Source organism: Aspergillus caelatus, assembly GCF_009193585.1.
Source record: "Aspergillus caelatus strain CBS 763.97 unplaced genomic scaffold BDV27scaffold_84, whole genome shotgun sequence".
NCBI classification, from domain to species: Eukaryota; Fungi; Ascomycota; class Eurotiomycetes; order Eurotiales; family Aspergillaceae; genus Aspergillus; species Aspergillus caelatus.
In genome coordinates, this window is record NW_022475347.1 from 1 (window position 1) to 21,607 (window position 21,607).

The 21,607-nt window shown below is 46.7% G+C and overlaps 8 protein-coding genes across 8 annotated transcripts; 4 read left to right on the plus strand and 4 right to left on the minus strand.

The window, feature by feature from the left end:
- Positions 1–226: 226 nt before the first annotated feature.
- Positions 227–863, minus strand: BDV27DRAFT_111719 (cytidine deaminase). The gene is made up of 3 exons (XM_032064546.1): positions 685–863; positions 461–594; positions 227–386 (listed from the first exon to the last, which is right to left on the minus strand). The coding sequence occupies exons 1-3, from the start codon at positions 770–772 to the stop codon at positions 297–299; spliced, it is 312 nt and encodes a 103-aa protein (XP_031927734.1). The 5' UTR covers positions 773–863; the 3' UTR covers positions 227–296.
- A 442-nt stretch (positions 864–1,305) lies between these two features.
- On the minus strand, positions 1,306–2,749 carry amcA (putative mitochondrial ornithine carrier protein AmcA/Ort1). Its single transcript, XM_032066903.1, has 2 exons — positions 2,310–2,749; positions 1,306–2,248 (listed from the first exon to the last, which is right to left on the minus strand). Exons 1-2 carry the CDS (start codon positions 2,418–2,420, stop codon positions 1,373–1,375), a joined length of 987 nt encoding a protein of 328 aa, XP_031927735.1. The 5' UTR covers positions 2,421–2,749; the 3' UTR covers positions 1,306–1,372.
- Positions 2,750–2,858: 109 nt separating this feature from the next.
- BDV27DRAFT_111728 (CGR1 family protein) lies at positions 2,859–3,669 on the plus strand. Its single transcript, XM_032064547.1, has 3 exons — positions 2,859–3,080; positions 3,152–3,297; positions 3,366–3,669. The coding sequence occupies exons 1-3, from the start codon at positions 3,023–3,025 to the stop codon at positions 3,504–3,506; spliced, it is 345 nt and encodes a 114-aa protein (XP_031927736.1). The 5' UTR covers positions 2,859–3,022; the 3' UTR covers positions 3,507–3,669.
- A 431-nt stretch (positions 3,670–4,100) lies between these two features.
- Positions 4,101–6,317, plus strand: BDV27DRAFT_128073 (uncharacterized protein). The gene is made up of 2 exons (XM_032066904.1): positions 4,101–4,846; positions 4,901–6,317. The coding sequence occupies exons 1-2, from the start codon at positions 4,167–4,169 to the stop codon at positions 5,631–5,633; spliced, it is 1,413 nt and encodes a 470-aa protein (XP_031927737.1). The 5' UTR covers positions 4,101–4,166; the 3' UTR covers positions 5,634–6,317.
- tma22 (putative RNA binding protein Tma22) lies at positions 5,637–6,803 on the minus strand. The gene is made up of 4 exons (XM_032064548.1): positions 6,638–6,803; positions 6,542–6,561; positions 6,295–6,382; positions 5,637–6,226 (listed from the first exon to the last, which is right to left on the minus strand). The coding sequence occupies exons 1-4, from the start codon at positions 6,699–6,701 to the stop codon at positions 5,814–5,816; spliced, it is 585 nt and encodes a 194-aa protein (XP_031927738.1). The 5' UTR covers positions 6,702–6,803; the 3' UTR covers positions 5,637–5,813.
- A 4,526-nt stretch (positions 6,804–11,329) lies between these two features.
- BDV27DRAFT_128077 (uncharacterized protein) lies at positions 11,330–11,922 on the plus strand. The gene is made up of 2 exons (XM_032066905.1): positions 11,330–11,413; positions 11,487–11,922. Exons 1-2 carry the CDS (start codon positions 11,374–11,376, stop codon positions 11,657–11,659), a joined length of 213 nt encoding a protein of 70 aa, XP_031927739.1. The 5' UTR covers positions 11,330–11,373; the 3' UTR covers positions 11,660–11,922.
- A 1,210-nt stretch (positions 11,923–13,132) lies between these two features.
- Positions 13,133–15,287, plus strand: BDV27DRAFT_111839 (protein phosphatase regulator REG1). Its single transcript, XM_032064550.1, has 2 exons — positions 13,133–14,047; positions 14,118–15,287. Exons 1-2 carry the CDS (start codon positions 13,389–13,391, stop codon positions 15,103–15,105), a joined length of 1,647 nt encoding a protein of 548 aa, XP_031927740.1. The 5' UTR covers positions 13,133–13,388; the 3' UTR covers positions 15,106–15,287.
- Positions 15,288–16,948: 1,661 nt separating this feature from the next.
- Positions 16,949–20,418, minus strand: BDV27DRAFT_111792 (putative C6 transcription factor). Its single transcript, XM_032064549.1, has 3 exons — positions 20,196–20,418; positions 17,216–19,966; positions 16,949–17,155 (listed from the first exon to the last, which is right to left on the minus strand). The coding sequence occupies exons 1-2, from the start codon at positions 20,271–20,273 to the stop codon at positions 17,396–17,398; spliced, it is 2,649 nt and encodes an 882-aa protein (XP_031927741.1). The 5' UTR covers positions 20,274–20,418; the 3' UTR covers positions 16,949–17,155; positions 17,216–17,395.
- Positions 20,419–21,607: the final 1,189 nt, after the last annotated feature.

Genomic DNA, 21,607 nt, shown 5'->3' on the forward strand with positions numbered 1-21,607 from the left:
AAAAGGAAAGAAAGAAAGGAAGGAAGACAACATGATAGGAACCATCTGTCAAGGCGGTTACATACGTCACGCATTGTCTTGATAGTGTAGGTTCCTTCCGAGCCATACATGTAAATGGGAAAAGAGGGAGTTGTAAATTCGCTCATGCTATATGATTATCGTCAGCGCTGTAAACGGTGCTAGCGAGAACGCATCGGTAAAATACTCGAGAGAGCCATGGCGCGGGCCCTCATCATGCGAGTCGACCGAAGACACAGAAATGAAGCAAGAAAGAGCAAGACGAGGAGGGTTCGAACTTACAACTGTCTGCACATGCCGCACGGGGACGCTGGAAGGTTACTGTCAGTAGCGACAGCAACAGCTTTGAAGTCATGATATCCAGCGACCTGCAACGATCATCTTGAGTTAGCGGGGAAGTCCCGGGCAATTCACAAGGAGGCTGACGGAGTTCACAACTTACGACAGCAGTACCAAAGGCCACTCGTTCTGCGCATGTGCCAACCGGATAGGAAGCGTTTTCGACATTGGCGCCGACGATGTATTCACCAGACTGGGTGAGAATACATGCTCCAACGCGGAATTTAGAATACGGACCTTTAGATACACTTAGAAACCAAACAGTGCATAGAGCAGTGGCAACGAACGATGAAACTCTATGTGATGCATGAGTTGCGGCTGACTTACAGTAGGCCGTAGCTTTAGCAGCAATCGCCTTGGAGGCAAGGGTCTGGAGTTCCTGGGTAGTAAGAGCAGATTTAGAAGAAGAAGACATGTTTAATAGCGCCTGGAGTATCTCATTTGTCTCAGTGGAAAGGGATGCGACAGGTCAATATGTAAGTTGAGTTATAAAAGAGGGGAGGGGGAGGGGTATGAGTTCGGCCGTGGAAAGAAGCTCCGCTATCAGGACGATGTCGTTCGGCTTGCAGCTAGTACGGCGCATACCCCACTTGCAATTATGCAGTTATCATCGTTTGTGGTGACTGTACTCGTAGATATGAGGTGGGCCAAGATCATGGAACTATGTAGCAATCCATGGCAATCTCCTAAGGAGAGCTTCAGGTTCCGGTGAACGTTTTAATGTATAAAAATGTTCATCGGTCGGTCCATTGTTTCCTTTCTTATAACGAAGATGTGAACTAGCTAAACAAAATATCTAGAACCTGGGTTCAGGAAGAAGGAAGAGAAGGAAAGATTATATGAACATGGAAAAAGGTTTTCGACACTCATGCCAACGCCCAATGGGTTCTCTTGGATATAACAATAATGCAATTGGGGTGTAGGGTTTAAAAAAAAAAAAAAAAAAAAAGAGGAACGAGGCCAGAGGTATCATCCAATATAAGAGAAGAAAGATGTACGTCTAATGTAGAGCAGTTTATCCAAAATAACTCCGTAGTCCTTCGTACACTGTAAAAATGAAGGCTGAACTGGGTGCTGATCGTGCGCAAGTTATCCCGCAGCCTCGGTACAAAGCCTTGAGTCCTTGTTGCTTCCATAGAGCCTTGCCGGCGCCCCAGAAAGTTTGCCGTTGACCATTGATGGAGCCGCGGGTTATATCTTCTGTTTGCATGCGGGATTTAATTGTATCTGCCGGATAGAATAAAAAGTTGTAGCTTATACCAGCTGCTGCTCCAGCAATCATTTGTTGATAAAGCGGGAGAGAAGCCGATTGATTCTCTGAACCGCCTTTCGAAGCGGATGTGGGATATGCGCGGAAAAGCGCCGAGACCCCCTCGTAGCCCCCAAACCAGGCGGCACCTCCACCAGTCTCTCGTATGAGAGTCCCCAGCTGCCCTCGCCAAAATCCTAGGATACCGTCTTGACGGAATATGGTTGCGACCAAAGAGAGTGGACTAGCGGCCCTGGTACTGGAACCTTCCAGAGGTACCTGCATTTTGCACTTGATGAGTTCAACGGGAGTGAGGGCAAGTGAAGTGATGGACCCAGATGCCGCCCCACTGACCAGTAAGGCTGAGAAGGGTAGCGGGTCTGTCGAAGAGTAACATGTTGACTTTAAGATATCTTGGATCATGCGATAGCTCCAGAACAAGCAGCTATTCTCTATGGCAGCACCGGCCATAGGGGCGCTGAGACCTCGATATAACCCTCTAAAGCCATCTGCCTGAAATGACTGCCGAAAGCAGTCTATTGGCCCCTTGTATCGAAGAGGCAGATGGTCGGGTTGAGATTGCAGGCGCACCTTCACCGTGTCAAAGGGGTATTCGATGACCTTTCCAGCCATTCCTGCTGTCTGTAGGTGAATAGTTAACCCAAGCAGCACTCTACTGGGCGCGGTAGGCAGGATTACTTACGGACCCGAACATTATATCCTTAAACGCCTCAACCCCCTGATTGGGGGGAAGTGTAGGGAGCTCCATTGACATATCATTCTTGATTGTGATCGCATGTTCTGCAGCCGCCATGGGAGTAAGGAGGGGAACTACGTCTGATCCAACCAAGAAAACGGGAAAAAAGAGGGGGAGGAATGAGAGCGAGAGAGGTGAAACCCTATCGGCAGGACATTGTATGGCTCCGTGTAGAATCGGAGAGAGAGAGTATTTAAGGTAAGATTTCGGGGCGAGGAGGAGGGGGCGGTGTAGTGTGGTAATCAACGAGGGGTTTCTAAGTCAGCCCGAACCCACGCGCGATAAAATCAGCAAGTGAGCATCGCCTGCAGATGAAAATGAAGCCAAGACGCGGGATTTTTGGAACAGTGGGGAGCTTCTGCAGCAGTGGTGGTGATAATTTCAACTAGAACAACGACCGGGTAAGAATCGTGGCTGGCAAATCCCTCATTGCAGATGTCAAAGTGGGCATCGGGTGAAGACTTCCGCCGAGATCCGTTTATCTGATCGGTCTAAGATAACTTTTTACTCAAAATTTCGAAGGCCGCAAAACGGCCAGTCCCTCCGCCGAGGAAAACCAAAATTATATCAACCGCTTTCCATCTCTCACAGAGCCCCTTTCCGAGTTCCGCTTCTTTGCGCCATTCTACTTGGTGTATTATTTACTTTTTCTGCTGGCCATGTCCTCCACGGTATCGGCCACTCCGGCTGATCCCACAAAGGGTATGCGTAAAAACGGTATGTAATAGATTCTTGCTCCCCACTTATCCCACCCTGCCCTACTAATTTTTCCTGCCTTGGACCCGCAGGAAAAAACTGGCGCGATACCAAAAAGCCGTTCCGTCCTAACGCTGGTCTGACCTCGTACGAAAAGAGATTGGAAGCTCGCAAGCATCAGGAAGCTGTTAAAGAACACGAAAGAGAACTCAAAGAAGAGAAGGAGGCCGAACGGAAGGTATGCGGAACGATGGTCTTTGAGCATTGAGAGCTTTTATGTGCGAGCTATCTGACATTGTTGCACAGGCGCATATCCAGAGAATCAAGGAGCGTAGGGCTGCAAAGGAGGAGAAGGAACGCTACGAGAAGATGGCGGAGAAGATGCATCGCAAACGTGTCGAACGATTGAAGCGTAAGGAAAAGCGCAACAAATTGCTCAACTCGTAACTGTGGTGGGAAAAAAAATCTTCTTGGTTTCTTCATTTCCTTTTCCTTTCTACCCCCCTACCCTCCTCCTACTACTACTATTATCATCGTCTTTTTTACGCCCTATCATCATCGTCGTCGCGTTTATGGTTTGTTCGGCGTGCATGGCGGGTAATTCGCTCTTTCCTTTTAATTTGCCGCGGTCTTAAATTTGGTTCTCGGGCAATACAAAGACAGTGCTTACGGTGCAAGTCATTGATTGGACGGCAATACAAGGAGTTGGGCGTATGATAATTGTGATACTTGCTGTTTCACTCACTAGTTTTTGTTCGGGTCCCCTGATATGTACAGTTAGACGGGACTAGATATAGGTGATCAGATTTGTCATCTCTATTTCCTAGAAATGTTTTCGTGTGTGACCATCGAACTAGTATAAATGAGGCCCGTTGATCCCTTCCGAAATTCTAAGAGACATTAAGACACACCAGCTAAAGGCAAGCGTCGATCAGTCTTGGCGTGGTGTTCCGCATAATCACATAGATAGTGTGATGTTGTGGGCGACACATAGAAGTATACTTTCTCACACTCCGTACTATCTTTACTTTCTGGCCAAGGAAACAGGGGCGGAGGAGACGCAAAAAAAAGAGGGAAACAAAAAAAAAAAAAGGAAATAAAAAAGAAATGGAGTCTTCACTGAGAAACTCTTTGCCCGCGTTGCTGTCGCCATCCAGACAGCTCTCCGCTTCTCACCCTTTCACTACCCATGGCTCTAGTACCGCCGGAAACCACAAACCCACTCTCACTCCCACTCAGGTCCCGTCCGACGCCGATGGACCGTTTGCAGACTCCAGAGACGGTGATTATGTTGCCTGGAACAGCAGCCGAGAACCGCCAGTTCTCCAACCCCATTATGACCGTAAGGATCGCGAAAACGCTTCAGGGGCACCTCGAGAAAAACATCACCGTCATTTGGCCTTCGACCCTACCAGCCTAGATCCTACCAAATTCAGGCCACGTCATAAGCATAAGCATAGGAAATCCCGTGACGGGCGATTCCCACGAATAATGAACCCTATCGCCTCCTCCGCTAGTGCCAGGGGCTTGCTGCCCCAATGGTCTGGTGGTCGCGAGAAGGAAAGCGATCCCGACGATGGACTTGCATTACTTAGACCCGTGACAAGGGAGACAACTCGGTCGCGCTGGGGATCTGAATCTACCACGGGACTCGGTACTGGTAGCAGGAAAGGCAGTATACTCGATGAAATTGACCGGAACAATCACCTGGGTCTGATCAGACGACAGGAGGTACGCTCGCTAGACGATTTAGAGCAAGTGAGAGAGAAGAGAAAACAAGGGGAACGGTAGGTAATTTTCTGCCCTGTTCGTTCCGATTGATCTAACGGGCTCGCTGGCAGCTACCTACGATCCGCTTTAACGATAATCGGCACACTTGCAACAGATATCACCCGCAGGCTCGATTATACTTACTATAATTTGTTGGAGAAGCTCGCCGCTCTCCACGTCACGATCGCTTCTTTCCAAGAACTCTCGGATTCGACATCGACACTCTTCACAGACTTTGAACGAGAGACCACGAATCTGGATCAGGACATTCGAAAGCAAATCGGGGACCTCAGAGATTTTCAGCCGCAGATGCAGAAGATCGAGGCCTTGGAAGAGCGTATGAAAGCGGGAAGAATGAGGGCTGAAGCGCTTAGCTGTAGGCTCCAAGAGATGCGGAAAGAAATTGACCGCTGGGAGAGAAAAGAGGCAGAGTGCCAAATACGAATCAGTCGCCGCCTCCGTATATGTTGGGGTTTGATTATGGCAGGATTTCTCACTCTCGCCGTAGCTCTTATTGTCCAGAACTGGATATTCCTGGAGTCGCCGGAGTCTGACATGGCGTGGCAAGCAGCGACCGTGACAAACGGCTCTACTGGAGCCCTTGTGCACGAGCAGGAGAGTGAGAATCATTGGCTGGCCACAGATATTCCTGGAGATAGCTATGCGCTATATCAATATCCATCGAAGCTAATCTCTCGTCACGATACCCGCTACACTACTGACCCGGCAACCTGGACTTCTGCTAATCCTGAGGATGCGAGGGCTACTGACCAAGATCCATTGAGAATATTCGACGAGCTCTGACAGGCGATATTCCCAAAGTCCTAAAGCTCAGCGTGATCCACCTTTCTTGTCAAGGCCAGCCTTGAATTCCTTTGACAACCTATCGAGACTTTTGTATACTATTGACATGATACCCAATATGCAACACTGAACTTGTACATTATGCGTCTACGCCGTCAACCAAAGATAGTTCATCATTGGCTAACTGCCTCCCTTCTTTTTCTTGTCCTCAATGATTTCAATATTCGCTTCCGGTATTTTCTCCCCATAGACCTCCAATAACCAGACTTGGACATCATCGCTCACGTCACCCTGTACTGTAATTTCCTCATTCCCCGCGGCAGACCTTGTCACTGAAGAACCTGTTGCAAATTTCTTGCCAAGATCCTTGGCAACCTTCTTATTTTCCAGACCATATACTTCCAAGCCTGCGATGACCGTAACGTGCTTGCGTTTATTCCGTTCAACACGCTTGATTTGAACCTTGGAGGCCGCCTTGCGCTCTGCGTCGCGTGCTTCTGCCAAAGCAGCTTTTGCCTCCTTCTTAGCAGCGTCCTTCGCTGCACGCTCCTGGGCAGATATAGAAAGTGTCGATAAATTAGCGCTGATGACTTCTGCAAAGGAACGCAATCCTATTAGTCTGTTCTTCACTACACTATGCTGGAGTGATGTTTTGCTGTACCTTCAGAGTGGAGTCGTTGGTATAGTTCCGGTTGCTTCTCTTTCAGCCATTCTTCGCATTTCTTCGCCGTCCCACCAAACTCACAGTACTAGGATAATTGAAGTCAGTCAAACTGCAAGTTGTGGTGTTTCCTGCCCAACCACCGGTGCGGGGCGAATCCACCAAAAAAAAGCGAAGGATAGAAAAGGAAAAAGAAGAGAGCTCGAGAATTCAAGATCTTATTACGGCAAATGAAGAGATTTCATACCTCCGGGGGGAGGGTGCAAACTGTAAATCGAACAAGTCAGTGATATCTATTCACAATCCCTGCATTGCATCACGCAGAGTAAAAGAGGCGACTCACCCCCGCAATATACGACATGGCGGGCCTGAGATTCAACGGGGCCAGATTGCACTACTTCGGCCATTCTAAAGAGTGGCTATTGGGTTTTCTTGGACTTCTCTGGTTGTATGGGCAGTAAAATAATTTGTTTACCGGTAGAATCGATTATCGAAACCCAAGCCCAGAGTACGCGATATCACCGCGGGGTTGGCCGCCAGTTGCACTAAACTGCTTATAGTATAGACCCGCTTCCGGATCAGGTGATTCCGGGTTTACTGGCTGCCCTGGTTATGCTACAGTTGGTCAAAGGACTCACATCAAAGAGCTTTGGCTCGTTGCAAGAGTTGGCGCTGTTGGACTTGGACCTGCTGGATTCTGATAGTATCCCTGGGCAACCTCTTGGTACAAGGAAAATGACTGAGAATCGCAGAAAAGGGTGGCTTGTGATTTGGAAAAAGAAAATTTGCAAAGGAGGGTGATTTTGAGACTGATCGTGTTGCTCACGTTCGCATGGTTCACGACGATCTGCCGTTTTCGGCTCGATCGCCCCTATCTAGACTAATATTCTAGTACCTTATTCTGGTCTGATTATTGTGTGTATCGGCTTGCACTGCCTTCTTCTACCTGGTTGGAAGATCCTTGTTGCCGCTGAGCCTCTATGACTCGTATAGAACGGGTCTCCAAAACTGTAGAAATGGCTTGGAAGATGACAGTTGTTTAATCCAACGTTTGAGTGGCTTTGCTAATTCGTTCCAAGGCTTCACCCGAATGGTCCTCCTTGCTTCACCGACTTAACATTAAAATGCCGATGATATCGTGTGGCCTCCCGAATAAAGCAGCCCTCAAGCCCTTCCTCTTTACTCCATCAAGGACCCCTTGATAAATTTCGTTAGCATCCATGGACACTGCAGATGAATGCTTATTGAATGTACTTATCCAACACTTTGAGATATGAACCCTTAATCTTGAAGCTGGGGATACGCAATTTGGGCGTGACACAACTACCGATATATGGGTCCTAATGGCTTACAAGGCTACTTATGTATATTTATTCTTAGACCAAGTCTAGACCGTACCCTCCGCCTTCCCCTTCTATTGCATAATTTGCTCTCGTAGTACTACTAAGCATGATAACGCTATCTATATTACTACAAGATCATCGAAGTGATCACTAATTGAGCATGCATAGCTGCGTCAACCCAAACGAGCTATGTGGTGGCTACTAGTACTTGGTAGGATGAGTTTAACTACCCGCCTTGTTTTAGATTAGCTGCTTCCCCTCCACGGATTAATGAGACGTCCGGTTCTTTGATATCAAATCATGGACGCTGCTCAGGAGACAAATGTCCATTGTTTCCTTTCCCGGATTGAAAGCCGGCAAAGGGAGGAATTATTGAAGAGAAACGGGGTTTGACGATTTTCTGAATCGAAATTACTGCCAATGACCAGAATATCTCCGTTTCCTCTTGACATATATCTCTTCTATCAAGCTTTGTAATATTATTCTTGACAGATGTATCTTATCCACTAATGCACTCCCTTGAAACTTCTGCTACAGCAGCACAATTCATCCGCCAAGAGGAGGAAATCTTAGCATCTGGGTAGATTCATTTCTCAGAAGGCTTATAGGCTGTGGACAAGACAACCAGAAATCCACGGAGGGTTTTGGAAAAGAGGGTTCTCCCACGAATCTTACAGGGGAAAGGTGAGGGGCGCAACAAGAACCCGAAATTATCAAAGAGTGGATCGAGAAAGGATTGATATTGAACAAGTTGACCAAAGCATTGCCTGAATCGATTAACTGGAGGGCTTATAGCAGTGCAGCAGGTATATAGGAAGCAGGCATTCTAAGATTTATGGTAACCTTACAATCGCACATGGTCCGGGCCTAGGTTAGAAAAACCAGCTATTTCTAAAGCGAGGTCTATGCTTATACTAAAAGATATCCAACAAGAGGGGTTACATCATGTCTTGAATTACTTCAGCTTGAGCCACACTTAAAGAGAGACACCTGGGCAGAACCACTACCGTTGATACTTAGGTGCTATAGACTTCTGAATTGGGATCAAATCCCCATAGCTACTGCATTACAGCATTTCTGCCCTAATTGCTTAACATTCAGAGTCCTAGCCAGCCAGGAGCCTCTGATGAGACTAGTGGGCCCGCACATTTTCTGCCTAGAGTTAGATCAGTCTAGTAACTGCTATATCTGTCCCCAAAGGCGAAATACGTCTGGAGGCTAGCTACTCCCGCCTGACTCCTGGCTCGCACTGGTCATTAGATGAGTTATAAATTTGTGTAATGATTAGCAATAGCTATTTGATGAAGGCATATATGGTATGTTAGCGATATGAACCTCGAGATATGCATCTTTTGATGAAGGAGGAGGTTGCAATAAGAATTAACCACCTTTTATCAAGGGTGAGAGAAAGCACGGTTGTTTTAAGCTAGGATTGGTCCCATGAAAAGTGAGCTGCGAGCCATTTGGGGTGTGATAGGACCGGTGGGCTTTTGGTCTAGACTGTTGTATCTAGAATCGGGATCGAATGGGTCCCCAAAGGTCGAGCCACACACTTGTTAATACCCGCTACACAGTAGTGAGTCCGGCTGGCTATGCTAAGGAAAGGAAGGAAGCCAATAAATTTCCAAGCGGGATTTCCTCAGCCAAGGGGGAACAACATGAGTTGGTAGGCTGTAGAACAATTTCGGGGCTGCCATGACACAGGACTTCTCCGCGTCTGATCCTTTCCGTTCACAATCAAAATTCACCCAGGTGAACAGCTGGCAAACCTTAGAGGTCAATGTGTGAGCCATCTTAAGCGGGAAAGGTTAACAAGGAAGGAATGCAGGAGCACGGGCACCAGTTTCTGGACTCAGAACCACCGTGCCGGGCTTAGGCGCTGTCAGTGCTTCGGTGAGTTGACACACTCCTTCCACCTGTTAGACCAACCCGATGATTAAAAGGCCGCGCGGACCGTTACTAGTACATTTGCCTAGGTTATATATTACTTGAGTGTACAACGCATGCTGTTCGCGCATTGATCTGGGACGATAATGGCTAGGTAGCTAAATGATCAATGAACAACTGATGAGCCAATTCATTATCCAAGTCGATATCTTATTTAATTGCGTATATTCGCCCTAGTTACAAACACAATCTATGTGCGTCTGGGTATGGGTGTACATACAAAGTCGGGGGGTGTTAGTTTGCTTGTGCAGAGGTGCCTCACACTAGGACATTGATACTAAGATAGTGCTGGTAAGATGATCGACAAACGTTTGTGTTTAGACTGACACAGACACTCACCTCATCATGACCCACTAGACTAACAGTACTACTACTACTACTAGTTAGTTAGTTAGTATCTACCATCGACATAGGACTCCGTACTTTAGCCAGCCATTGCTGCAAGTGGAGTCAAGAACGAGGTTGCACTGAACCAGATTAATGGGCCAATTAGGAAGGGGGTGGACTGGTACAGCCTCTTAAGAGCTTCGAGTGATGTGAATGAATGAAAGACAAATATCTTTGTCTTGGTGATTCTAGCCATCCCATTCTCCTGCCAAACTGACGTAGCAAGGCCCCAATGTTGCGTTATCTACGGTAGACCAATGCGCACGGGCGAAAGTACTGAATACGATTTACTTCATTCTCTGTTACTAACATCCGGTCTTCCGAAGCAATTCCCTAGCACTTGGATTTCTTGAGAGCACCCCCGAAAATAAATAAATAATTAATTAAATAAATAATAATAATAATAATAATAATAAAGATGATGACGAAGAAGAAGAACAAGGGAAGAGAAAACAAAAGTCAATAGTTTCAATTTTAGGAATCGAAGCACTCCTTGTCGGAGAATTTATGTACCTTTGAAATTGATTGACCATTTTAATCATATCGGTCTGACATGCATTAATTAACGATAGTAGTACTTCATCCACCCCCACCTCCTGTTTCTCATCGCCCTTAGGACTTTTCGACATGATCGAGAGGGACTCGAAGCAGAGAGCATTTTCATATTTGAGAGAAGGAACGAACGGAGAAGAATTCTAGAATTAAAAAGGAAAAAAAAAAAAAAAAAAAAGGAAACGGGGGTGACAATGGCTGATGATGACTCGGATGTCCTCAAATTGTACAGGTTACTTACTGTCCATTGCCACTTCGTCTGCGTTTCCTCGGCTCGACAAACTTTGACATGGAGAGGCCTTTTACCTGTTACCTAAAAGAGGAAGTCTGTTTGTCCATCACTAAAGATAGTAAAGAAATGACTAGTGGAGCGATTAGCAGCGCTCGGATCCTCGAGCCTAGATTTGAACCTATCGGTGGTATGCATGTACTGTAATCCAGGGTAGATAAAGTGTGTTCGAATGAGAGTGATTGTCGGTAAATAACTATCCCATTGACGGTACAAGAATGAGAAAGATTTAACATCATATGAGAGATATCCATGTTCTTTGCCACCACCCGAAGAATTGTATCGGGAAGATCAGGGTCGTCCTTTGGTTTTTTTATTTTTATCCTTTCCCGAGTGCAGTGGCTTAATTACCTATCTAGTAACTACGTCGTAGTAAGTCGTTGTAGTACTATATGTATGTATCTGCGGCTTGTCAATCTGCAGCGCCCGTGCATCCGGACGCCCACTTATTTTCTCTTTCATCTTATAATGTTCGGGTATTTAAATGACGTTCCGTGTTGCTCCGAAGGGATGGAAAAAAAAAAAAAAAAAAAAAAAAAAGGGTCGTGCAAATATCAAAAGATGCGACTATGGAGTAAACTAATCAAACAACTACTAAGAGGTATTTTGAACGAAAAAGACCCCTCTAAAGAGAAGGACTCCAATATTTTAACTTCCGTCTAATCAGTGGCTAGGCCGTTTGACCGGTACTCGGAATGAACGTAAGAGGTTCAGTTTATCTCAAAAGCTGACGATCTGGAATCTGAAGTTTCTGAACTATCCAACACGCCCCTGCAGCAATCAACAATTCTCCTCCTTTCCTTCTTTCTTCCTTTCATTTTATTTTTATTTTAATTTTTCTGTGTGAGAAAAGCAAAATATATCTAAGATATAACCATAGCACTCCCACAAGAAGCCGGGGAAAAGGAAAAGGATAATCAAGCTATCGACAGTACCACATCTGTTGAACAAGAAAGCGATTTACCAATGACATTATAGATTCACTATCATGCGTTCCAGACAAATAACCGCCAAGTTAGGTGTAGACCCTAAGGCTAAGGTTGGTGGTGCAACGCACGTCCCATTTTGCCATCAATACGGGTTATAGATTGGGGGAGGGGCAAAGAGAACCAAAAAAGTCTCAGGGAGAAAAAAAAAAAAAAATTTAATAATAATAAATAAATAAAGAAAAATAAAATAAATAGGTATAGATACTTATACGGAGATATACCTATAGATGATTAAGAAAAAAAATAAATAAATAAATCATGAGTAATTGATATACACACACGAAACAAGAATATGTATAGGAAGGATGATCCGCAGTAGAAGGGAAGTCTAAAATACCGAACTAAGAGGATCTAGACAATGTTCTATTGAGGTTCACACAGGAGTCTGGAGGTTTCTCCATGGGGTTTGATCAAGTTGTTGTTGAATGACGAGAAATCCAAAAAGGTCTGGACGGCTAAACTCCACCTTTGGAGGTGTGGTTTAAAAGAGGGGGCACAAATCACTGTTTTCGCGGTGGAGCCCCAGTCCATCTGTGCTCCAGCCAATAATTTCTTTCCATTCCACCGTTCAGGCGCATTGGTCATAAAATACCAACCCTGTAAATTTACGAGGAGTAAGTTTAACTCGTCCCTGGTGGCAACCTTGCCTTGTTCTTTTTCTTTTTTCTTTTCTCATTTTTCTCTAGTCTCACTCTGCGTATGTACAGTACCTTTATAGGTACTTCCATTCCCTTCCATCTCACTCTCGATACCTTGTTATATACTACTACTACTACTACTATGTATGTATGTATGCATGTATGTACATTCAAGCACATCATTTCACCAAATCTTGTCATTGAACTTCTTCCGCCTTATCGGTCCCAATTAAAGTAGGTTCTTCTACTACCTACCTACATTACTAGGTGGTATTACTTCATTGGGTTGAAAGCTTGTCAGATCGCCGCTTCCGCTTGGAATGATATAATAAGATCACTACATCATTCTTCCTTTTATCTTGAATCTCCTTTCCCGTGAGTACTTCGATTCTCTTTTTGAGATTTAGGATTTTTTTTTTCTTTCCCTGCCATTCCCCTTTCAATGATTTCATAAATATATATATTTTTTTCTGACTAGGACAGACTGGGACACAGAATAAATTACAATCTCATACATACATTCCTTACTTGGACGGATCTTCCCCCAAAAGGTCTTACCCAAAAGGCCCGCTGATACCTTGGAAATCTTAAAAAAGGCACCCTCTCATTCATCGAGCTTGCTGTCCCGAGCCATATCTATCTTTGAGCTATTCTTGATCTCATCTTCCGGATACGTGCTCTCTCCGCCCCATTAGGTCTACGCCATTTTTCCTCTCTAAAATGCTCTTCTGATCCTGAAACCTTTTTTATCTTGTCGATCTCTCGTTCTTCGTCGAGTGCCTCTGTACAGCCTGATCCACTTGACAATCCTCTGGCAATACTCCCTTTTATTCTCCCCTCATATAATCCAATAGCCTATTTGGCGAAAGAAGCAACGAGAAAGGGCAAAGAACAAGGCTGAGTTATTCCGGAATACATTAACTCCAATGATTATCATTTCCCCGTGAAGATGGCTGCCGTGCTTCACGCCTCACAGGAGAGGCACACGCAACTTTCCCCCGATCCTCTACGGTGCCCTATCGCTCAAAGATACTTCTTGGAAGACTCGGATGTGATCACAGTAAAGTCGCCCGCCAATGATTACCACCCAAGAGATTGTCCGAGCCCAATTGTATCCTCGGCGCTTTCTCCATTTCCTCATTCTCCCGATTTCGTCGGAACGGCTCCTGGTCATCTACCAACTCCTGCAACCCTTAGTAGTCTATCATTCTGTGTACGTGATGGGCAGGATGAAGAAGAAGATGATGATGATGATGATGAAGGAGAAGATGGCGTTGATGAGATAATACTGCCCTCATATGACGCAGGCCCAGGCGTCCCGAAGTTACCTGAAGCTCCTAGCGAAGCCTCGACAGAGTCATCAATGGACCTCCACCGTGTAAACTTGCCGAGACCGGCCGACGACAGTTCGATTGAAGAAGAGCCATCGAGACATGTTGATTACCTCGCCCATGAGTGGAAGGAGGAGGATATATGGGCCTCTTGGCGATATGTGGTTGCTCGACGAGAAATATACGATCATGGCGTGAGGCTAGAGAATGCGTCATGGAGGACTTGGGCAAAGCTGAAGCTTAACCGGGGAACAGTATCGCCGGAAACCCTCAACTGGTTAGTGCTTCAACCGGCTTTCCCTTCTCTTCCCTCCCTTTGATTTCTGTGTTTAACCATATGCGTCCAGGCTAAAGGACTACGACGTGACCTGGTTGTATGGCCCGTTAAAGTCGTGTAGGAAGCGCAAGACTGTCTCCAACGTCTCGCCACCCCCAAGCCGCCTTGAAACGCCTACGGATAGAAAGCCGATACTCAAGAAGAGGACGGCTTCTGAAACAATACTGCAGCGTTCCTTGTCGCAGCATACTCTCCTACAGCATGCGGGCGCCATTTTGAAGGCACAGGAAGCGGAGGTCAGCCGGAATCGACCGTCCTTTTATCGTTATTCGTCAAACCTGGGACAATCATTCAGTCAGTCTTCTGAGGCTTATTCGCGAACATCCTGCACTGCCACGCCAATCAACGGCTCCTCGGGAACAGGCTCACCCTGCGAAAAGCGTCATATCCATTTCAACAACGAAGTAGTGCAGTGTATTGCAGTGGAGGCAAAAGACGATTATGATGACGATTGGCCCGCAATGAACGACGACTCATCTTCGGAGGATGGCGTTGTTATGATGAGACACGGCTCATGGCAAACATTGACAAGCGAGAGGAGTACTACTCCGCGAAGCAGCTTTAGCAGTGACAACAGGACCATTGCACCACTCCCATCTACCACACTGAAGTATCGGGGAGACACTCCGGAGCCACCGGTGAATTCAATACTCAATCGATGGTCCGGTTACTTTTCATCGTACTCCACTTCTCCCTCTGTTGAGACAAGTCAAGCCTCAGAGCCGGCGGCGAACTTCTTTCTGGACGAAGCGGACAACGATCTAGATTTCAATTGGGAGCCGACTCAAAGATTACACGATTCGACGAATTGTAGTCGACCATGGTTTGTTAACCCTGAGGACGATGCGGAACTTGACCGACATTGTCTTTCATCTTCGGGAGTTTCATACGATGACGTGGAACCCGCCAATGCTAGTATTTTTGATCGAGTGGTTGATACTGTCAACACCGCTAAAGACATCGCGCATGTAATATGGAATGTGGGCTGGCGGCGATAATTGGCCTTATACCTGCCAACTCCAGGAGAACGACGATCATTTGACGCTGACGTCCTCTCCTACGCGGGATATTTCTTTTGCTTTCTCTCTCTTTTACATGGACTTCGGATGGCTAGGCTGGTATCCTATGGCTATTTCGGGGATGCGATACACTGGCTGTTGGCGTTTACAGCGATTTTCTTCGCCCCCTCATCCTTTTTCTTTTTTCCCTGTCTCTGTGTCCCTCTAATCTTCTGAAAACAAGCGGGGGTTGGGCGTTCTTCGGAGCATATAACGGTCTATGCGCGGCAATTGCTTCATTTCTGTCTTACAGGGAGGGCTATTTTCTGGATAAAGAAAGCTGTTATTTGTCTTTTGTACTTTTCATTTGTTTTCTTTCTCATTACCACTAGGCCCTGGGGCTACTTTGATTTGTTCCTCCTTAAACCGTGGGAGACCCTGATACATGATTAATGACCAATATATACAGAAGAATTCTATGCGTAAATGTGATGTTCTAGGATATAAAGTTTGAAACAAAGGGTGATTGACCGAGTAGCAAGCTTTAATGAGGACGGGATGGGATTGACCCAAGAACCATATCTTCAACCCGTGGATCATGTCTCTTCTTTGTCCAATCGAGGGCCCTGCTGCTATTGTCCCGTTACCCTGATATATGGGTCGTACTAGTAGTTTCCTTTTCATGTTTGGACACCCTCATGCTGGGATCTGTTGAAATGTCCAGCACCCTTTTCAGGGGATCTGGAAAAGCATCGAGAGGTTCAGAGCATATTCGGTTGTCCAAATGATCTGATTAAGTAAAGGCGTGGGGTACTCATGGTGTCGACTGCTCTCAGCTTATTGCTGGCTTACTTACGTTGTCCTCCGAAGCGCTCGGGCGCGTTCATTCAAGGTTTCCACACCCTCCGGGCAACCAGGCCACACCCTTCATGGAATGGATAGAATTCTGGTCGTTCTCAAGATAGGTACCACAAGAGAAAGTCCTCGTGCACGTTTACACCGCGCTGAAATGTGTACCGCAATGTGTTGTGATTTTCAGACTATGAGGAGATGATGTGCTGCGAACCGTGCGGGAGGAGACCAAGAACACAGACCCTGACTTTGCCCTTTACAACCGCCTACGGGTGCGGGGGGCGCTAGGGGCTTTTGGCCGATGACAGGAATGACGATGTCAATGGACCCTTGCGGATACCAGGCAAACCCGAGATGAGGCTTGGTAAATGGGACATTGTGCTCATCTTGCATGAAGCATGTTTAGTTCGGCTCGGTGCTAAGTGGCCCGTCTTTATTGAAGCTGATTCATAAGTTGTATGGCCGAATCTGATTGCGTGACTGTCGCAGCCGAATCACACTCGCCCGCACTACAGGAGGGGATTTGCCTTGAGTCTCTCAGCATCGCGCGGAGCAGCCGATAGAGGTGGACAAGGTCACTGCGAATAATTGGGCGGGGGACCATGTGTTAGATGAAGTCCTCTATGATGTGGATACTTCATTGCTTCGCCCATGCTCTCGACAGCGCGGGTATGGGATTTTGACCCTTTTTCTGAAAGCTATAGTTGAAAGCCATAGTACCATCCAGTGGTATCGTACCACCAAATGACTCCCGAAGTCTTCAAGCTCATGTGGCATTTCGCGCAACAATGATTTGAAAGTGTAAGTTACTAGTTCGAGGAGATCCACCTTAGGAGATCAACTCGTGTATCTTGTTGGGACGACTATACTGCTGGAGATTGCGCAAGGAAATGTGATCGAGACCCGCGCTGCTTACAGTTTTCATCCGGCGATAGGTTTGTAACATACATCTGAGATCAACGGTACCTCTTCTACTTTATGTTCCTAAAAATGGACCATCTTCATGATACAACCTGAATAGGAAGGACTGCTTGGGGTGCATACAGGTCATGCCAATACGGATCTATACAAACCCTGCTTTAATGTAAGAGCAAATTTCTAAGTTGTCGCAAATCCCACTATAGGCACGTCTATGACAGTCACATGTTATGTTGCTTGCAATACAGAGTATCAGAGTTTTGGGTCTACACTATATAGGCTGAATATTGAATGAGTATGTTGCTATATTTAGGATAATGAGAAAAGACGAGACACTAACCAATGGGTATCTTGAGATTATACTTGGAAACTAGGAAACGATGTCGTAGGTTGCAGCCGTTGTGTCAGGAAAGAAGATGAGCAACACTGACACGGCTCGGTCAAGGCGGAGATGAAGATTGGAGGAAAACCCGCTCCTAGAAGACTTATTTACCCACCATGACAAAGAGAGCCCGAGGTCTTAACTTTCCATCGCATCTTCGGAGGATTCTTGAAACGTTTCTGGGAAGAAACCCGGCGGAGGCCAAATATCTGCGATCGAAGGGGGGTGAACTAAAGGTTGAGAGCCCGCAAGACGATCCGGATCGTGGCAGAAGGCCTGAAACGTAGAGTCATCAAGGAAGCCAAAATCTTTCAAGCCCGCTTCGCGACTGGTGGCCCATTCAGTGGTATCGAGATATGCCAGATCTTTGAAGATAGAATCTAGATCGCTAGTTGGGATTTGGCGCTCGGGGCTACCCGAAGTTTCGGCGTTAAGGTCCATTGTGTGTGCGGAAGATATAGAATGATCATTGATAGGGTTCATACCGGACATTATTGTGTTCGATACCGAGGAGTCGGGTGTGGGTGGATTATGATGCGCAGGTTGAAGTAGCGCATCGAGGCTATTCGAAGGATTGGACTTCTCTGGAAGCGCCGTCGCTTGGTTCATCTGCTGGTACTGGGGTTGAAGCGGCACATCTCTCGAGGGTTCCGTACTCTCCATTTCTGTGTCCTTCGGCGTCATATATTGCCCATCCACTGGAATGCTGATGCCCAGAATGGAAGAGGTATAGTCGTAATCCATCATGTGTGAGGGGTTCACCCTGACGCGTTGCATTGATGTCTCGCTATTTGTACCTCGATAACCTTCTGTGATATCGGGACCATATGAGTTGGTAGGCCCATCGAGGGCAACTGTCGGTAAGTTGTCTCTTGATCTTTGGAAAGTGGCCGGCGAATACGCTGAAAACTCCTTGGACTGACACCATTGTTCAATATTTGCAGTCAACGAACGATAAACGGGCCAAGAGGAGGAGAGCTCCTTCGTCCGCTGAAGAAGAGCTTCAGCCCATCGTTCGAAGGGGAAAGCATCGGATTCAACATTATTGCGCAATGTAAATGCCTGTTTGGAAATTGTATGCAAGGAAACCTCGAAAATTGGAGGCAGGCCGCATATACGAAAGTTATCAAGATGCTGTGATATCATTGGTAGAACTCTATATAGTAGTTTCTTAGCCCCCTCAATAGCAGGCCGTTGGGCACGGTGCAGCCCGAGTTCTTGGGGAGCAATGCGCAAATAAAGCCATAACAGTGTGGCTATGTAGGTTAAACCGAGGTATGTCTGATGCGGGAGCAAAGCCGAGTGCCGTTCTGGATAGATACTTTCGGGGCCAATAAGCCGGCAACCAAGCGGTAGGCGATCGTCCCATTGTTTGAGCTCCAGCACTAGCTGCTGCGAAAAAGCGTGTGTATTATGTCGGACTGCAGTATCTTGAGCGATCTTGTTCAATACACTAGCCAGCTCAACTAGGCGGTTGAAGCAACTTAGGGCGAGAAGAGGACCACGCCGGGGGGGATTCTTCGCTTGCCCTGCTCCGGTGGCCGGTAGAACATCCGCCCATGAGTTCCATTCTTCCAAGCCGTCTTCTTCTAACAAGCCCACAGTGGCAAGGTCCCGTGGCTGCATGTAAGGTCTTCGGGACAGACGAAATGATAACAAAGAGTCGATAACAAAGCACCCAAGAAAGACTGCTTTGCCTTGCCTCAATTCATCAGATCGTCGAACGTCTGTAGTTGTGCCAAGGGCCATGGAAATAGCCATGCGGACTGCCTGACCAGTCAGCAGCCAAGCGGCAGTCCATTTCTCAAGTCCGATGTTCACCAACACCAGCAGGAGAAGTGCCTGCACATGCCCTAGCTCATAGTGCTCCACTTCTGAAGGAATCAAGCGCCAGGCAACCGCATAATACTCCTTTGTTTTAGCAAGCAGCTTGGATGATCTATTCTGTGGGTTTGTCTGTGATTGCGAGGTTGTATAACTGATGAGGGCCCACAGCGCAGCATGGTCGCCAGATCCTGGGACCGCCTGCGTAATGGACACCGGCGCTGTTGCGTAGAGGTAAGATGCCCGGAGGATATTGTGTTTTGCTACGATCGGGAACCAAGAGTGGGTGACAGCAAAATACACGTCCAGCAATTGCGAGGTTTGAGGTGGTAGTTGTAAGTCAGGACATCCATTGGTAGTGGTAAGAGAGGAAGATTGACTAGCAGTTGGAAGAGCTAATCGGGCTTTTTTAGCGCGAGGCGAAGAAGCAGAGGGCTCCACAACACGAGGGCCGTCAGAAGGTAGAGGATTTGGGCCGCGATCTATGCGAAACCCCCATTCATTCCCCGAAGCTTCTTGTTCCTCTCGCGGACGCTTGCCGGAACTTTGTAACGTCAGCGTATCAGAACTGGACAACATTTTTTCAAGAGCGCCATAGAGGCGGCTCGTCTTCCAGGATTCATGGAGTGTTTCCGATGCGCCATCATCGCCCCAGAGACGCATAAGCCTATCTCTCCGGCCTGCCGACTCGGCTGTAGTCCCCAACAGTGAGAGCATTGTGTCCTCAAAGCCCTCAATGTTACATATCGAAAGAGCCCAGAGCTTTTCCAGACCCCGAACATAACCTTCAGGCAGTCCGCGCTTCTTTGCATGAGGATCGTATGAGCATGTTTGGCCTGAAGCCTGGCACGCGGAGCAAGCGGGACGCAGGCCGTCGCATTTGTCCTAAAGTACATTGTCATCGTGTCAGAATCGCTGTCATCTTACAAATATTGCACCGAGTAACAGTATGAATCAATCTAACGAGATTCCCAATCCAAGCCTAGAAGACAGCAAAATTGACGAATCTGGTGTTGACGAAGGGGGGAAGGGGGATTGTTGGCATGATATGATAGTATGATAGAGCAACGAAGAGTAATATCTCGGGTGACGATACCCCGAGGGACCAACCAACCTTTTTACTGCGACACCTGTCACAGGCTCTGGAGACCCTCTTGCGCCGAGGAGCTCTTGGATCGGGGCCCTCATCCATTGGAGAGGGATTACTTATGGCGAAAATAACATGCCATGTAGAGCACGACGAAGGAGGAGCGACGAGACGGCTGATGGCGAGACCACCGACAAGATTTACGGAAGTTGGCGAACGACGGATTTTCCGTAGTGAGTTTAATAGCGCCTGGAAAAGTAATAGCGCGGGCACATAACCGTCCTTTTTATATACCCGAGTATATGCAACTTGGAAGCAAAACGTAGCAAGAGTGTAAAAGTTAAAGAAGTTCCAGACAGTTCAAGTCTATCACCACAGCCACTTCAAGGAGTTTGAATGATCGATCATTTGGGCTTCCTTGGTCCCTCCAAAACTAGGACGAAAATGGCCAGACCCATCCCGAGGCAGGAAGTGGTCAACGGCTCTTGTAGAGACAGACGTCGGGGCGAATATCGGGAAGTGGATTGAATGATGGAGATTGAGAGACGGAAACCCTTCCGACGGTACCCTTCCGATACCAGTGGAGGATTGAGAGCTATTCCTGATCGGGACAGCCTGGATATTACTCCCCCCACACGATGTCCCCACGATTGCTGCTGCGTCTTTTCTTTTCTCTCTCTCTCTTTTTTTTTTTTTTTTTTTTTTTTTTTTCCCACAACAAAAGGGAAAAGACGGATTAAGAAATTTATATATATATATATATAATAATAACAATAAAAATAAATAATTAATTAATTAATGGAACCTCACTTATGAGTTGCGTTTATTCTTATTCCTTTATATTTACCTACGATTAAAGCTCCGGTCTTGGAATGTCTACTTTCCCCTTATCCAGCTCAAACTTCGCCACATTATCCGGGGAATTTTCCCAATTGTCCTACGCCGGGGGGGTAAGGACCGCATCAACTGCCGATAATCGGTGATCTTTCTCATCCGTATGTATAAGTGGTGGAGATTCCAAATCCCCACAACTCAGGTGTGTTTTAGTATCTACTACGAAATAAGCGATCTATACAGAGTACCACCGCCTAACACTCATTGGAGGATTTCCGTTTGGGCCATGAGGATTTAACTTAACATAGCCACGGCATCCCGAATCGGTATTCATCCACGTCTGCCAGGTTTGTGGAAGTATGTATACCAAAATAAGAACATGGGGAGCGAGACATGCCGTTCTCAAAATAGAATCTTTCTAACAATGTATTCAAATTCATCGAACTTGTTATCGAGAACGAAGAAAAAGACGGAGTCACAAATATAGTATTGTGTCCATTTAGATCTCGAGGTCGGGTTAGAAGCACCTTTAAGTTCGGAGTCCAGAGTCTACAGACCATTTAGCCACATCCTCTCAATTCACTAATATATACACTGGGATCATG